Source organism: Sminthopsis crassicaudata, chromosome 2 (genome assembly GCF_048593235.1).
Source record: "Sminthopsis crassicaudata isolate SCR6 chromosome 2, ASM4859323v1, whole genome shotgun sequence".
NCBI lineage: Eukaryota > Metazoa > Chordata > Mammalia > Dasyuromorphia > Dasyuridae > Sminthopsis > Sminthopsis crassicaudata.
Window position 1 is genome coordinate 659,666,347 of NC_133618.1, and position 17,923 is coordinate 659,684,269.

The 17,923-nt window shown below is 36.3% G+C and overlaps 1 protein-coding gene across 3 annotated transcripts in view; it reads left to right on the top strand.

Annotated features, from left to right (window-relative positions):
• SIN3A (SIN3 transcription regulator family member A) overlaps positions 1-17,923 on the top strand; it is a 67,585-nt gene that overhangs the window by 25,445 nt on the left and 24,217 nt on the right. For all 3 annotated transcript variants that reach the window (XM_074296934.1, XM_074296931.1, XM_074296933.1), the window contains exons 2-3: positions 9,029-9,250; positions 12,815-12,991. In XM_074296934.1, the coding sequence (XP_074153035.1) occupies positions 9,062-9,250; positions 12,815-12,991 (366 nt within the window). In that variant the 5' untranslated portion in view covers positions 9,029-9,061. The remainder of the gene's footprint in view (positions 1-9,028; positions 9,251-12,814; positions 12,992-17,923) is intronic.

Here is a 17,923-nt window from a genome sequence, read left to right on the forward strand (position 1 = left end):
AGTTTTATTGCCATGTCATGATATGATACCCATTTCTTTGTTTAATCGTTTTTCAGTCGTGTCAGACTGTTCATCAACCCATTTAGGATTTTCTTCGAAAAGATGCTGAAGTGGTTGACCATTACTTGTCTAGATGAAGAAAACTGAGACAAAGTTAAGTGACTTGCCCAGGGTCACACAACTAGTGTGTATTTATTTTGCAGGCAAGTTTCCTGTCTCCATTCCAACCTTCCAAAGTGATATTCCTAAAGCACAAATCTAGACATGCTACTCCCTGCTAGAGAAGGTTCACTGGCTCCCTTTTGCCTTTCAGTGAAACATTCCTCTGTCATTGAAAAGCACCACACAGCCTGGCTGTAGCCTGGCTTATTGGTTACATGTGACTTCTCCTTATCTCCTTTCAGCTCACTTAGGCCCTCTTACTTTCCTTTCCAGCTCATTCTTTCTGCTCTGTACCTTGGTGGAGACTTCTGTCACCCCTGCCTTAACTGAGAATCCTTGGTTCCCCTTCAGGCCCTTCTCAAGAATCACCTGCTGTGAGATCTTAATTGATCTCAGTTTTGAGTAGTATCTTTCTGCTCTTTGTTCTCCTTCCCCTTCTCACTGTATTTATTTTGCATAAATTACCTTCCTTGACAGTAGGGACTGTCCCATTTTTGTGTTGGGTATCTCAAGTCCTGGCATATATGGTGTAGAATGAATATTTGTTGGTTGTAAAGGATGTATTCAACAGGATGGGGAAGGTGATGTGTGAGATTTTGGGAATAAGTTAATGATGATGGTGGTATTCACATACTTTATATTTGTTATTCCAAACAGTCCTTTGAGCTAGGTGCCCCCCCCCTTTTTTTTTTAAATGAAACAAATAAGGGAACTAGCATCTTCTAAAAGTAGAGTGACTTACCCAGAGTCACAACAGCCTGTAAGTGCCCAAAGCTGCACTTGACCAGGAGCAAAGAGAGATGGAGAGATAACAAATAGGGAAAATATGTTTGTTTCTGTCTTCTTGACTTAAAGTAGCCTCCCCTTGTTTAGCTACTCTCCCATTACAGTTTTTTATGCCACATTCTCTTACTTTCTCTCCATTTACCTTCTTATTCCCTTCCTTTGTGACTTTTGTTCCTACCACTCTGACAGTGTTCTCTTAAAGGAAATCAGTGTTCTTAATCACATGGTAGAATCATGATTTAGATCTAGAAAGTGAAAGTCATATTTCTCTTCCTTCTCCACCTCCTTCATTATATAGATGAAGAAACTGAGGCCTAAAGAAAGCCCAGAATGATATTAAGACCCAGGCCAGTGTTTCACTTCAAGCCCTCAGTATTTATTATTCTTTAAGCCAGGTGTCCTCAAACTACGGCCCGCTGAGGACGTTTATGTGGCCCGCCGGGTTATGGCAAAATCAGACCAGAAGTGACATTTGACCTAAACTCGCATTAGCAACGCACACTTCCGGCATTGGGCTAAGGTGGGAGAGACAGAGTATGAGGCACTCCAACAGCCTGAGGGACAGTGAACTGGCCCCCTATTTAAAAAGTTTCAGGACCACTGCTTTAAACTATAATACCTTGCCTTAAGAGAAAAGAGAAGGTTTTAAAAGATTAGCCATCTAGTCTCATTTTTACCGATAAGCAAACCAAGATCTAGCAAAACTGAAATCCATTTCCACAGGTTCTAGGCAGTAAGTAGCAAAGCTAGTATTTAATCCTAACTTTTGAGTCCAAATCCTACATGCTTTCCATTGCCCCATTCTGCTTCAATAAATAAGCGCAAGAAGCTTGTTCTTGTGTATTTCACTAATGCTGGGAGGCTATTTTATCTTCTTGAGGAGAGGAGATATATCCTAATCAGAGGAGGATCTGGTTGGTCCCTAGCTCATAGAAAATATGTTATGGATGAATCTGGTGGTAATATTCAGGCATCTTAATCATTCCATTCACCTCCAGAAAGGACTGCCTCATGTGAGAGTTCTCCCCCACCTTTCTAATTCATAGTGTAGTATTCCCTTCAAAGTATTTACTCCATCTCTGCCAGAATTCTCTCTACTATTACCTTAACCTCCCAGATTTTTTATTCATTGGTAGCTATATCCCATCATGTGTCTGGAAACCTCCTTCCTTCCCATAATGGATTCTATTCTTAGCTTCATTACTTCATCTCTTTCCTTCCCCCCACCCACATCCTTGCTACAGATAAATAATATTCCAAATTAATCTTCAACAATCTTCTCAAAAACTTGAAGTGGCTTCTGGTTGCTTACAAGTTTTAAGTAAATGAATATTGGTAAAGGCATTGATTAAATATACTCACTATGTGCCATGTGCTGGGAATGTAATTAGAAAAGCAAAATAGTCTCTTCTCTCTGGATGTTCATTTTCATTGGGGAACACTGCATGTAAAAGGGTTCCTTTACAGGTCAGATGGAAAGGTCCAGAAGTCTTTAGGCTGTTGCTGTGGGAAGACTATTTTTACCTGGAGTGTTCTTTATTTGGAGCTTTTGATGATATTCACTAATTGGAGGTGAACTAACATGATGAGAAAGAGCTACCACTCTGATTCTTGCCTTGTAAAATTTTTTATTTCTAAATTACTAAATATTTAGTTTTTCCTCTCAGCTATCCCAACCCCAGTGGAAAAACAAAATCCAGCAAAAGAAGTTTCCTCACTGTCTATGTCCAAAAATATGTGCCTCATTCTTCAACTTGAATCCATTACCTTTCTGTGAGGAGATGAGTAGCATACTTTACCATCTACTGTCTCATTGGTCATTATATCAATAGAGTTCTTAAATCTTTTGTAGTTATTTGTCTTTCCAGTGCTATTACTGTTATATATTTTTCTCCTGGTTCTTCTCACTTCATTATGAATCAATTCATAAAAGTCTTTCCAGGTTACTCTATAACATGATTTTTTACACAATGGTTTTCTATTACATTATATACCATAAGTTGTTCAACCATTGTCCAATTCATATTCAACCCCCCCAATCTCAAGTTTCTACTTCTTTGCCACCTCCCAAAGGGCAGTTGCCCTCTATGATCCCTGATGATAGTAGGGTTCAGTGGGGACACATGTATCTCCCCATATTTGATTGTAAATAGTTTATCCTTTAGTCCTTTAACACTTTTCATTCATACTATGCATTTTGTGTATAATTCCCCTCTTACTAATGAATTTCATTAAAGATCCATTTTCTCCTTCCTCCAAGCAAATCTGGGTAAATTGTTCTTGACTATAATCTTTTGCTTTCTGGAATTTGATATTCCAATCTCTCTTCTCCTTTACAGTAGTATTTGTTAAATCATTTATAAAATCCTGACTGCTTCCCTCAGTACTTGAATTTTTCCTTTCTGGTTGCTTTGAAATATTTTAAGTTTGATTTGGAAGCTCAGAATTTTGATTATGATTTTCTTAGAAACTTTTGTTTTAGGGTTTCTTTTAGGTGATGACCATTCTTTGAACTTCTATTTTGCTGTCTGCTCTGAAGACATCTGTGCAGTTTAAGATTGCTTTTTTTGGTCATAGTATTATCTAGAAGATCTTCAATTTTTTATCTTTTTGAACTATTTACTGCTATGGTGTATTATATATTTTTTTTTTTTCTTCAATTTTTTGACTTGGTTTAAAATTTCTTGTCTTGTGGAAACATTGGATTCTTTTTGATCCATTTTAATTTTCTGGGGGATGTAAATCTCTTTTCCACTTTTTTTTTTTATATAATTCTCATTTATTCTCTAGATTTTACTGTATCTCAGTTCATTGATTGAAGTATTTTTTTTTTTAACTCTTGCTTATTAATCGCCTGTAGGAATTCTAGTTTCATGGAAACTAGATTTGCATCTAAGCTGTGTGTTTTTCTTTTTTTTATTATTATTATATTTTTTATATTATTATATTTTTTATTATAGCTTTTTATTCTGTTAATAAAAAGTTATAATTTTAAAAAACAGAACATATGCATGGGCAATTTTTCAACATTGTCCCTTGCAATCACTTCTGTTCCAACTTTTTCCTTCCTTCCCTTCATCCCCTCCCCTAGATGGCAGGCAGTCTTATACATATTAAACATGTTAAAGTATTTCTTAAATACCATATATGTGTACATATCTGTACAGTTCTCTTGTTGCACAAAAAAAATCGGATTCAGAAAGGTAAAAATAACTGGGGAAGAAAAACAAAAATGCAAACAGTCCATATTCACTTCCCAGTGTTCCTTCCCTGGGTGTATCTGGTTCTGTTCATCATTGATCGATTGTAACTAAATTGGATCTTCTCATTGCCGAAGATGTCCACTTCCATCAGAATTTATCTTCATATGGTATTGTTATTATGTATAATGATCTCCTGGTTCTGCCTATTTCTCTTAGCATCAGTTCATGTAAATCTCTCCAAGCCTCTCTGTATTCATCCTTCTGGTCATTTCTTACAGAACAATAATATTCCATAACATTCATACACCACAATTTACCCAGCCATTCTCCAATTGATGGGCATCCATTCAATTTCCAGTTTCTGGCCACTACAAAGAGAGCTGCCACAAACATTTTTGCATGTACAGGTCCCTTTCCCTTCTTTAATATTTCTTTGGGATATAAGCCCAGTAGTAACACTTACGTTGTGTGTTTTTCATTGACAATTTCCTTGTAGATATCTTGGAGCCATTCTTTTTGAGTTTGCTTCTTGAATGTCCTGTCACCATACTAGGTTTTTTATGGTGAGATTCTTTTTTTGCTCTCTGATACTTGTAGTCTACTTCCTTACTGGACTTCATGACAGGGTAGGACAGGGCTCTTCTGGTTTTTTGCTTCTTTCTTGGGACATTGTGTATTGCAAGATTTCAGAAACTCTGGGTTAGGAACCTGCAAACTTCTTTCTGGTCCTCCCACAGGTCTGCTCCCAGGTAAAGTCAGTGATTACTGCCCCCTGGTCTGAGCTCTGAAAGTTCCTGACTTGGGTTTGAGTCTAAGCGACTGTTCAGAGACTGCTCTCTGAAGCTCCCCTTTCTCCCTAGGATAAGAGCTTCTGAGCCTTCCTTTGTGTGACAGACCCCTTCTCATAAGAACTTCCCATGTGGCAGGCACTATAGCTGGGATATAATGCCTTGTTCAAAATAGCTAGAATTTTGTTGTGACCAAAAAGTATGCACATTTCCTTTTTAGATCCTATTCATTTTTAAAGTCTTAACTCCTCCATCCACCAAAGTCTTTACCTGATTTTAACTAAGCAACACTTCAGTTCAACAAACATCTAGTATTATTTTTGGTGAGAATACAAATGATGCTTAGCTTTTTTCACTAACTTAACCTAAGAATGAACTGCTGCTTTGTATTATCATCATCTTTTCATGTTTGTAAATCTTATCTTCTTAATTAGATTTTAAAATTCTGAAAGGTAGAATTTCCACTTTTTAAAATCAACTTAGTAAATTTTTCTTTTTTTAGCCAAATGAATGGATTTTGAAAGGGTAATTCGACATTATATATCTTTAAAATATAATGTAAAGAATGAAGGACAAAACGGGAAAGGCATGGGACAAGTTTTCCTTATCGGCCTACATCTTATGATTTTGCCAAAAAAACAAAAACAAAAATGATAAATGGAATGAGTTCAGTAGGCTAGGGGGAAGGGGGATTGAACAGGTCTAAAATTTCCCTGTTGATTAGTCCCTTAAAGATACATGCTTTCCCAAGGCTCTACCATAGTATTGTTGCTTTGAGAAATTTTAAGTGGCAGAAACAATTGGTGTTTTGAATTGTCCTCCTGAAGTGTTGATAAATCAAAATTGTTCTTTATGTTTTGAATTTTGAACCTTTATATAGATTTCTTTAAGAAAACTGTGGTCTCATAGGAAATTAGAGCTGTATCCTGACTTGGGGGATAGGGTGGGAGGGTAGGTCAGAGCTGTTCCATCTCACAACTAGGCACTCAGACTTTCTTGGCTTCTTTTGTCAGTTTCTACTCAAATGTACTCTTTTTTTGGAAAGCATTCTCCTTGCTGTCATATTTATGTAGTTTTTTTTTTTTTTCATAAAGGAATGTAAAGCAAGTAAAGCCATTGTAAAGTAAAGAAATTTGATTAAAGTAATAGACTGCAAAAATAAGCAGGTTGATCCTGATTGTCTGACTTAACAAGACCAAGTAGCTTCTTCAAATATAGGAAATGAGAAATCATATCCCTGAGAAGACTAAATGCTAAAGCATTTTATATTGATTGTTTATTTGGCCTCTAGTTGGGAAGGACAGACCCTTCTGATTAGTGGTAATCTTAGAAACCATGGTGTTTAAAAATAGCTCTAGAAGGAATCCCTCATGTTTACAGTAAGATACCTTGTGACATAAATTAATTTAATCAGAATACCAATAAAGGACACTTTTGGAGCATTGGAAAAGGGGAATCTGTGTAAAGAGTTTGAGAGGGGCAGACCAGGACCTGAGGGCACCCAGGCTTTATTGATAGATTTACTCCTGAGTTTTAATTTAGTTTCCCACCTAAGATGAGTTTTTTCCAGCATAAAAGGTTGAAATCAGCTCACTCGAGACAAATTTGTGTGAGAAGAGCAAGCCTCAAAGTTTTTCACCTTCAGAACTGAAAAACCAGATTTTGGAGTTCATGAAAGTAATAGCTATTTTGAGGCCAATTGGTTACTCAGAAAGCATTCATTAATCAGGTACTGTGTTAAGCACTGAAAATACAAAAAAGGCAAAAAGAGTCTTGCTGTCCTCAAGTAACTAACTCACAATCTAAAAGGGGTGGGAAGGAAGAGAGAGAGAACATTTAAAATCATAGTAAATCTAGGATAATTTGAAGATAATCTCAGCTGAAGGGGACTAGACAATTTTTTTTTCCCCCCCAGAAAATAGAATTTTAACTGAGTCTTGAAGGAAGCCAGGAAATGTAGAGGAGGAAGAGAGAGAATTCTAGATGTGGGATACAGTCAGTGAAAATATCCAGAATCTGAAGATAAAAAGTATTTTGTTTGGATAAAAACTGGATGATAGAATATGTAAAAGGGAAGTTGGAAATAAGATGTAATAAAAATAAATCAGATTATAAAGACTTTTGAAACCCTCAAACAATGGATATTATATTTGATCTCTGAAGTGATTATTGGGGGCCAACAGATGCATGATTATTCATAAGAAATATTGAAAAATAGAAAATTAGGTGCAAACTCTGGTTCTCCAACCTTAATAGTTTTGTGACCTTTAGTTAAATTGCTTTAGTCACTGAGCCTGTTTATTCATCTGTAAAATGGGACTATCAATCCTTATCTCATAAAGAAAACTCTTTATAAAATGTCACATGTATATAAACCATAAGTTGATGTTAATTGAACTTTGAAACTAAGCTACATATGATAATCAGAGGTCAGATAAAAAGCCATAGTCCTCATGTCTCTATTCATGGTCCAAAAGTCTTTGTTCTAATATTAATACAGATAACCATCTGTGACAAATATACATGAAATAGTTATGGTTATGTGTTTTGCTAAATGTTTCTTTTAGCTTATGTTTATGAAGCCTAAAGATATCTGAGAGAGGATATATAGTTGTTGAAAACATGGGGATAAGGAGCCAAAAAGATAGCTAAAGTAAGCTTGAGGGAGGAAGTTCTTCTGAGAGTTTCCACTCCATGACCAGTTTGTACCTAAGGAATGAGGGAATGAATGGTGGTAGAAGTAGCCTATAGATTGTGTTAAAACAACTTCTATTTACACTTTTTTACCAAGTGCTGCTGTTGCCTGCCATTGGCTACTATTGCTGTGGTATTTATCAGATAGAGTGACGACATTTTAAGAAATTTTTGTGAAGTGACAGGGGACAGTGAGTAAAAACATGGTTCCATTATGTCTTTTGGATGATGAAACTTGGTTCTGCCTGCTTGTCATCTGGCAGTGAATGATATTTGTGTGACTAAATAGTTGATTTTGAAAAGAGCTATGGTAAGACCTTTAGGCTCCAGTGGTTAGGCTATACCTTGGTGTTCTGTTAAAAAAAAAAAAATATTCCTTAAATGGAAGTATTTTTGAGTTAATAACTTAAGAATTGATTCGAGAGTTGGGATGGTTTTCATAGTAGATTAAATATCGGACAACTTTGAACCAATATTAAACCAAGTTTATTGTTAAAATCCTAGAAATGTAGGGCTTGGAAAAGGACAAATATTGAAATAAATTTACTGTTAGAATCCTAGAAATGCAGGGCTAGAAAAGAAAATCTAGTTAGAAGTAATATAGAATGTTTTAGTTTTAATACAAGGAATGGTCTAGAAAACCTATGTCTCTAGATGTAGTTTACAAGACTACTGTGAAAACATTTGGAGATACTATCTCCCAGGCAATGGAAGTTGAATGTTCCTTTTGGGAAGAAATAAGAGAGTTAAAATGAAATTAATATGCCCAGTTAACATGGGTAGGTCACTTGCTTAATAGGAACTAAGTTGGCCAGAGAACTAACCAGAACTTGAAAAATTTATGATTTATGATTATATGTATAAAGATGCTTATGTTGGCCATACCTGTATGGCTCACATATTGATGGAATTGGTCTTTTAAAGTCTTGGTGATTGGTTTGTCTTTTTTCTTAATGTGTGACATTTTCTTTAGCTTTCTTCCAAGTTCAATTCCATTCTAAGAAATGTTTTGAACCTTTTGGTTATTTTAGTGCTCAGGAAGAGAGCTCTGGCCTTAATCTGGAAGGCCCATTTAAAAATCTTTAGCTCAGACACTGATTAGACTTGAGCTAGTCATTTGACTTCTCTTGGCCTTAATTCTCATTTGTAAAATAAGAGTGGGGTGGATCTCTTTGGCACCGAGTTCCCTTGAAATTCAGGTTCTGAAATGTATGATCATTTTTACAGGTGCTGAAACTGTACCCAGGCAGGATCTCTCTAGAATTTTGAAGTCTTCCTACCAGATTTACTTTGAATTTAAAACTGTTGAGCATATATCACATTAAGTTTGAGCCCAGCTGATAGTATGACTTCTTGGACTAGAGAATGTGATTAAGTCGTTTTTGCTTTCCCTAGGTTTTGTAGAGCATCCCCGAGTATGAGTGCAGAATGAAGCGACGCTTGGATGACCAGGAGTCACCTGTGTATGCGTCCCAGCAGCGACGTATTGCCAGCAGCACAGAAGCATTTCCACATCAGCATCGTGTGCTTGCCCCTGCACCGCCTGTGTATGAGACAGTCTCTGAGACCATGCAGTCAGCCACAGGAATTCAGTACTCTGTTACTCCCAGCTATCAGGTAGGTAGACTGCTAGACCCACAATCAGCCTGAATCTAAATATGACCTCAGACATTTCTTCACTACATGTTCTTGGGCCACGTGAAGCTGCTTTCTTCTTTTGTCATCTGTAAAATGGCAATAATAATACATGCCTTCCAGGGTTTCTATGAGGATAAATTGAGATTGTATCTGTAAAGCACTTTATAAATTTTATAGTCTGCATCCTCAGTATTTCTTTCACACTGTTCTCATGTGAGTATGAATACAAGACTCATCCATCTTCTGCTAAACCACCTGGATTCTTTGGCTTATTGGTGTCTTTTCCAGAATATATCAAAACTGAGTACAATGGTCCATACATAGGTAGTTTGACTGAGATAAATAAAGTACAGTAGAATTCCCAGTTTCCCTCACTGAGGAGGCTATCCTTTTCTTAACACAGCTTAAGACTGTATTTGCTTTCCTGCTAGAAATCCTTCCTTTTTTAATTTGAATTTCTTTCTTTCTTTCTTTTTTTCCTCCCCTGTGGCTGGGGTTAAGTGACTTGCCCAGGGTCACACAGCTAGGAAGTGTTAAGTGTCCTAGACCAGATTTGAACTTGGGTCCTCCTTAATTCAAAGCTGGTACTCTATCCACTGCTCCACCTAGCTGCCCCTTTCATTTGAATTTCTAACTCCCTATATGCTTCCCCCATCTTATATTTGTGTTAGGATTCTTGCAGATGAACTTGAGCCAGAACTTGAGACAAGGTAATGCTTAGTTCACACCTTTAAAAGGAGTTTACACCTTTAGATTTCTGAAAAGAGTTTATACCTTTAAAGGAGCTCACTCATTGGTTCTGTAAGGAGTTCCCACAAGCCCATTCTCTGGGAGGATAAAATGAGGGGGACTCAGTGGGGAGAGTCAGTCTGGAAGGAGTCTGGATTGGATCAAAGAGAAGACTTCCTGTGGATTCACAAGTCTAAAGGAAAAGCCTGCTCATAGACTTCCGGGAGACTCACATCTAGGATTGACTTCTGGGAAACCCACAATCCCACATTCTTGGAAGCAGAGTCTGATTCATTCCCACGTCTACCTTCGGGCTGGCTGGAGGCTTTGAATTCAGAGGGAGCTAGAGACTGAAGCTGGCTGGAGACATTCTGACAGGAAAAGATTCAAAACTTTGAAGGACACAATATAGGATCCAGACTTTTAACTCCTGGCTGCATTTTGGGATTATTGAATTGGAACTAAAGCCAAGGCTGCTTCTCCAGAAGCTCCCCAAGAAATCTGCCCCCAAGAGAACGATTCATGACTTAGAGAAATAGAACATTACATATTTGGAATTCAATCTCATAAGCCCAGGTTGTAAGACTTAGCTTTTATTTTGTCTTGATCTTATTTCATCTCTATGGATCACTTTTAGTGAGGAGACTCCCTCTGCTGGTGCAACTCTGCACCTCCTCCCCTAGTTGAAGTTCCAGAGCATTGGTTGGAACATGGGAAGGTTTAAGCCGTGCCAATAGAGACACAGCTAGTATGTTTGACATGAGCTGATGTTCACCCTGATTACATTTCACCTTGTTTGAGTAGTTGGAGGGGAGGGGGCTGGGAGGAAAGGTATGAATTATAAGTTAAAGCTAAAGGAGCTGATGAGATCACCAAGTGTTGCAGTGAAGAGAGTAAAGCAGAAGGCCTGGAAGAATATCTTGGAGCACAGCCGATGTTAGGGCCCTGTACTCAGGGAAAAGTGAGTATCCAAGAGTGAGAGTAGCAGCAGAGTCAGGTGTTCTTCAGGGTGAAGAAGCAGAAGAGCTGAGGAAAGATTTTTCTGATCTGGCAGTTATTGATAAATCCAAAGTGTGTTGGGGCTGGAAAATGGATTGTAAAAGGATTGAGGAAATAGGGACAGCAGAGCATGGGCAGCTTCTTTTAAGGATTTTTAGAAAGGTAGAAGTTGATAGACTCTAGTAAGGTTTGTGGGTGTGTTTTGTTTTTTGAGAATTAACAATTTGAGGATCGTAAGGAAAGCTCAAATATATTGGGTGAGATTGAAAACTAGAATAGTGGGGGGGGGGGGGGAGGATGATTGAAGGAGCAATCTGCTGGAGAATGGGATTAAAAGCCTCTGAAGAGGGAATGGCCTTGACTAAATCTCATTCTTAGAGATGAATGGGGGAAGAGTGAGAAAGAGGTGGAGTTTTCAGGAAAGAAGAATAGCTTTTGTGCAGCTTCTGGTTAGAGTGGGGTGGGAGTCATTTGGGAAGAAGGGGCAGGATTGCTTGCTCCTGTGAGTATCTAGATGAAGAGATCTCAGTTCAGCATGTGAAGAAGGAAGGTAAAAGTAATCTAAAGCTTGGATTTGTGGAGACAGATTGAGCAATTCAAGAAATGTGTACTTCCAGGTTAAGCTCGAGATCTTAAGAGGGAAAATGAAGTCAAAGCAAGGCAGATACTGAAGGATTATGAGACAAGCAAGGCAGATACTGAAGGATTATGAGACAAACAAAATAGGGTTTGGAGAGTTTGAGTTAGTGGAATGTCAACTTACGGTAACCCTTGTGAATGATGATGAAATAGGGTATGGCAATCCCTGTGAGTGACTGAATTGTGTGGAGAACTATCATGGAATTAAAGGTTATGGAACTGGAAAGGTAAATAAAGTGTTTGAGGGATGAGGGAGCTTTGCCGTCCCTTAGTATGAAGGTAAGACTTGGAGAAGGATGATGAGTGAGTCAGAGAGCTCAATGGTTTGAAAAATGAGAGGAGAATGCCCTGACTGGTATTTCACTCTTTAAAAATGTTTTTGTTGTTGAGTTCTTCTTTTCCTCTTAATTGAAATAATTTCTCTTCATGTATTCAGAATTTAATTCTTTACAGTTTCTGTTCTTCTGGTCTGATATAGAAGGTTAATTCATTTTATCTTAGCTTGCCTTCTATAAATTCTTTAAAATCTATTATTGAAAATTCAGAAGGAATTTTAGATTATTCCTAGCTTAACTTTTCTTTTTGTGTCATAGATTCTTAGAGAGTGGTTACGTCTTTTCCAACTATCAATACTTCCTTTTGGTTTGAATTAGCATTTTCCCTTATAAATTCATCCACTTTTTAAAAGGAAATTTAGTGGAGGTAAAAAGGAAATAAAAAATGGCCAAAAAACCTTCTATTCAAGGAGACTGAAGAAATGATGTTTGTGTTTGGATTTTCTTTCCAAACTAGTTTAAATGTATTTTAAAGCTTGAGTAGAGTCAGAAGAACAAAATTCCTACTTAAAATACTGCTCCTCTCTTTCTTCCTCCCATATCAAACATTTTCAAGTCTCTGTTGACATGGTATTTTGACATGGCTTATATCTATTCTCTTAGTCAAAATCACTGTTTTGCTGCTACTTGTTTTTTCAAGAATTATACATTCTGGGGGATTCATTTGGAATATTCTAGAAGTTTGTAATATGTTGAAATGTTATCAATACAATTTTGAAAAGTGTATAGCATTTATTTTGGGAAAGAAGGACCCAAATTAATGATTAAGAAATCAATATTATGTTTAGCTGAAGAGGAATTTGTTCCTTAAAGACTCAGCCTTGGAGTTATTTGTTTTCAGGTTTCAGCTGTGCCCCAGAGCTCTGGCAGCCATGGTCCCACGCTAGCAACTGTTCACAGTGGCCACCATCACACAACATCTGTTCAACCTCATGGAGGACAGGTGGTTCAGAGCCATGCTCATCCAACCCCACCAGCTGCACCAGTGCAGGGACAACAGCAATTTCAGAGGCTCAAGGTAGGATTCAGCTTTGTCTTTCATAATTGAGTGTAATATTCCGGGATGTCTTCAAATCTGGGGGGGGGGGAAATGTGTTGTTTTGCCAACAATTTTGGAACATAATAGAATAGCAGGTAAACTAAACTGTACGTTGTGTGTAGCTTGATTTCTGATTTAAATTTTATAAAATCTTTTTTGATGTTTTTTCTGTTCACTATGAGTTGCTGATCATTTCTTTATCTCTGGTTGTGATGTCAGCTAGCCTCATTTTTCTGTGGCTTGTGGAATTGCCATTTTGTGCTAGATGCCAGTATGTAAGCAAATAAGCAAGCTAAGACAAAATGTTGGTGCAAATCCTGGTACTTAAAAGTACTCAAACTATGTCAATTATTTTCTTGCAAATAAAGTTCATCAGATTTCAATTCTAGTCAAATAAGCTTTAGATACCATTCTGTCAGTATACAAATTCCTGTTTTGTTTTGTTTTGTTTGTTTGTTTGTTTGTTTTTTGCTGAGGCAATTGGGGGTAACTGACTTGCCCAGTGTCACATAGCTAGGAAGTGTTAAGTGTCGGTCAGATTTGAACTCCGGTCCTTCTCACTTCAAGGCTGTTCTAATCACTGCACCAACTAGCTCCCATTTTTAAACTCTTCGTTGAGGAAAAGTATAATTATAGCATTCGCAGTAGCAAAATTATATATCATTTACAGTTAGCATATTAAAACTTTTTTTCACTTGTTGGAAATTGAAACTGAAAAGTTTTAGTTCTGAGTTTTCAACAGAACATATTTAATAAGTTCTCGTAATAAATGTTCTATAATCATACAAGGTAATATTGTAAATCCTTCTACTGTTTTGGAATCTTGAGAGCCAGTTAGTTAACTTCACAGAATTCCATCTTATTAAATCACATTTCCTTTTTGAGGAATCTTTGTAAAGTTTTAGGAAAAAGATATCATTGTGAATGAATTGTTAATATTAGCATCTGTTCTGAGGGCATGTTAGATTTTCTTGGAGCAAAGTACAATTGCATTCACAAGGCTAAAGTGACACTTGAGCTCAAGGGTTACCTGATTCAAGTATCACATCTCTGAATGTGTTATCATATCTTCATTTCATATTTGGGAATCTCTGCCGTGTGTGTGTGTGTGTGTGTGTGTGTGTGTGTGTGTGTGTGTGTGTGTGTGTGTGTGTGTGAGAGAGAGAGAGAGAGAGAGAGAGAGAGAGAGAGAGAGAGAGAGAGAGAGAGAGAGAGAGAGAGAAATATCTATATAAAATCACATTTGAGTGGAAAATTGATTATATAATAATTTATTTTAGTGATAAATATACCGATTATAATATACATTTATTTAAAATGTTGCTTAATTATTATCTTGATGTGAATTGTTTCCTTTCAATGGAATCAACTAGCAAATGTTTAAGTTCTAAGGATCCTTATTAACTGCCTTGTTTGTAATTCTTTCCTTGGAGGGGAGCGTATGTGAGATCAAGGAGTGCAAATTTATTTATTTTTATATTGTCCAAGTAAGTGAGCTCTGGGGAGAGAACATAAATGGTTCTGAAGTCAAAAGTATTTTGGATCAGTTTATTTGTTTCAACAGTCAACAAGAATTGACTGTGCTTACTGTGAAGCATATTATTTGAAGAGTACTTGCTATTTGTTCATCGCAAAATTTTGATGACTGACATACTTAAAATTTTTGTCTAAAAAAATTGTTAGGTAAAACAGTGGTCCTCCTAGGTAAAGTTAGACCTTTGACTTAAATAACATTCTTATTTCATGTGATCTAGCTAGTTTTATATTTTTATGAGATCTGCCAAATCTTTAATGTTGTGACTTAACAATGAGAGTGAAAGTGACTTTTTTTTTTTTTTTTTTTTTTTTTGCTAAGGCAATTGGGTTAAGTGACCTGCCTAGGGTCACACATCCAGGAAGTATTCCGTGTCTGAGGCCAAATTTGAACTCAGGTCTTCCTGACTTGAGGGCTGATGCTCTATCTACTGTGCCACCTAGCTGCCTCCTCCTTGGTCTTTATAATTTTCTGTGGCTAACATTCTAGAGATGTTTATTGGGCTTCTTTTCAAGTGACACATAGCCTTTTATCAAGCTCATGCTTGAGGCCTTGTTATCTTAGCAGATCCTGCAAGAGAGCCTGCCTTATGATCATAACCTTTGGAAATCCAGAGTCACTTGTGACCTTAGAAGATATTAGAAATGGAGGTCCATGAGAATATTCAGAGATGCCAAGAGTCAGTTTGTTTTTATGCTCTAAAGTTTTAATTTGTATGTGTATGGGGGGGAGGGTATTGGGTGATTTTTTTTTTTTTTTCATGTTAGCAAAATATTCATTCCTATTTGAAGCATGCTATTAGTTGAGATTCCTTTTACTCTTAATAATTAAACTCTAGGGTTTTCAGGTTAAAGAGAACTGAGCCACATTTATAATGTATAGTTTGAGTCCTTATAATTCCTAATTTCCTTTCATGCCAAGCTTGCACATAGCACTTTTTATCATATGTTTTCTGCAGGGGGGTTTCCAGTTTAATTATATTTTTTAAAATTTATGTCATATAGTACACTTATAGCACCACAGTTTTTTGCATGTTATAGATTATATCTTTCTTGTCATATCACTTTGAATTTTATTCCTTTCTCTTAAGGAGTTAACATTCTACTTAGTTGTCTTTCACAGCTTAATGATCTCCCTGTTCCATCATCCACATTACTAATGGCAAGTTTGGTGAATCAAAATTAACTTGATTTAAATGTCATAAGAAGTAATTGAATTACCTGTAAAGTATTGAAAGCGGAAATCAGTGAAAAGTGTATAAGCATATGTACATTCTTTACCAATCCTTTACCAACATTAGCATTTCAGATGTTTATATCCAGCAGATTATAAATTTTAACCTGGAAGATGCCTTACAGGTTCTGTAGTGCCACTCTGTTGAGAAAGTCTTCTGAAATAATTACTTTGCTTTAGGGGGCACAGATATTCAAGTAATTAGAGTCACATTTTAAAGCTGGATCTTCAGATTCCAAATCCATTGCTCCTGTTTTATAACAATGAGAATGATTCACTAGGCAACCACCTTTCTTTTTAAACCTATGTTTAGGTGGTACTTTACCATAAGATTTGTTTGGTGTTTATATATATATATATATATATATATATATATATATGTGTGTGTGTGTGTGTGTGTGTGTGTGTGTGTATATAATTCTATATTGATGATTTTTAAAATAAAATTTTATTAATTTCATTTTTTTGTTTTCTTTTTTATGGTGCCTAAAACTTTCCTTGTCCCCTTACTTATATTGCCAAAACTTTCCTTGTTCCTTTCATGTCTGCTCCCAGAGGGCCATCCAGGATCACACTTAAAGAATAATAGTGTGAATAATTTTGCAGACATTCAATTTTTTATTAATTTGTGGAAATTTACCTAGCCATTTTTTTTAAGTCATTATGTATATTTCTTGGTTTTGTTTAATTCATGCCATTTCAAATTGTGTGCATCTTTCCTTGTTTCTGTATTTATCATAATCATAGTCTCATCAGTGATCTCCTTAAGGTATATATATATGTCAAGTGGGTCAAAAGATGATTTAATCACTTTAGTTTCATAATTTCAAACTGATTTCCAAAATGATTTACCAATTTACAATTTCCTAGTAATGCATCATTTTGCCTGCGTTCTCGAAGTCTCTCCAACATTGATTATTGTCAACTTTTGTCATGGTGTCCAGTTTATTGGGTATGAAGTGAAATCAGGGTTGTTTGTTTTTTTCCGTATTATTAGTGACTTTGTTGTTAGTGTTTTACAATTCTTTTCAGAACTCTATGTTCATATCTTTTGAGAATAGATTTTAGGTACTCTATATCAGCTGGTTGTCTTATGTATCTTAGATAACAAACACTTATCTGAGAAACTTTTGATACAAAGGATTTTCCCTCCATTTAACTGTTGTTCCTCTTATCCTAAAAACATTAACTTTATTTATGCATAAGCTTTTCAATTTCAAATAATAAATTATCTTTTTTAAAAAAATTTGCCTGTATTCCTTGTTTAAATAGGAATATAGCTCACAAGAGAATATATATATATATATATATATATATATATATATATATATATATATATATATATATATATTTAAATTTTACTTTTTGCATGTGTCCTTTCCAAGAGGAGTTTAGGAAAGGATGATCGCCTTTTTGGAAAGTGTAGCCAGGTAAATGGTAGAAGGGAAACAGAGGGAATAATCTCATTCTAGCCAGCCCCTTTAGGAAGAGGAAGGGAGAGAAAGTGAGAGTCCTCATCTTCAGATCTGGCCACCTTTCTTTAATTTGGAGTTTTCCTCTGTAACACTATTACTCTTATTAAAGGGGAGACTTACATAGCTATCTCCCCCACCACACAACTTCCTGTTCACTAGGGGTAGAGCTAGCTCATGGCTGTGGGCTTTTTCTGTCTTCTGAATAGTGTTGCTAAAGGCCCTGGGGAATATTTTTTATTTTTGGCCAGGAGACACATCACTTACTCCCTGGGAAAAGTTGAAAGAGAAGGCTAGGTGGCTCTAACTCCATCTGAATTTACCAGGTCTTGTCCCTAGGGATTGAGTTGGCTAAAGCAAAGGGAGGAAGGAATATTGGCCAAGTGAGAGCAAGTCAGGACCCTCAATAGGAGAAGAAAGAGAAAATAGCTCCTTCATTTGCCTGAAGAGCATTTTTAAAAATGTCAACAAATAAAGAATGAGATTTGTTTTGTAGTCAATTGTTAGCCTATAAAGTTATGATCTTGTAAAGAGCATTATTTGCAGAAGCCTGCTTATTCCCCTCAAATTTTCATGGAAGATGCCTTCAATACATGGAGAGATGATTTTTCTAAAGATTTTGTAGAGATGGAGAAGTATTCAGTTATTGCCCTTCTAGTGATCACGTCTGAG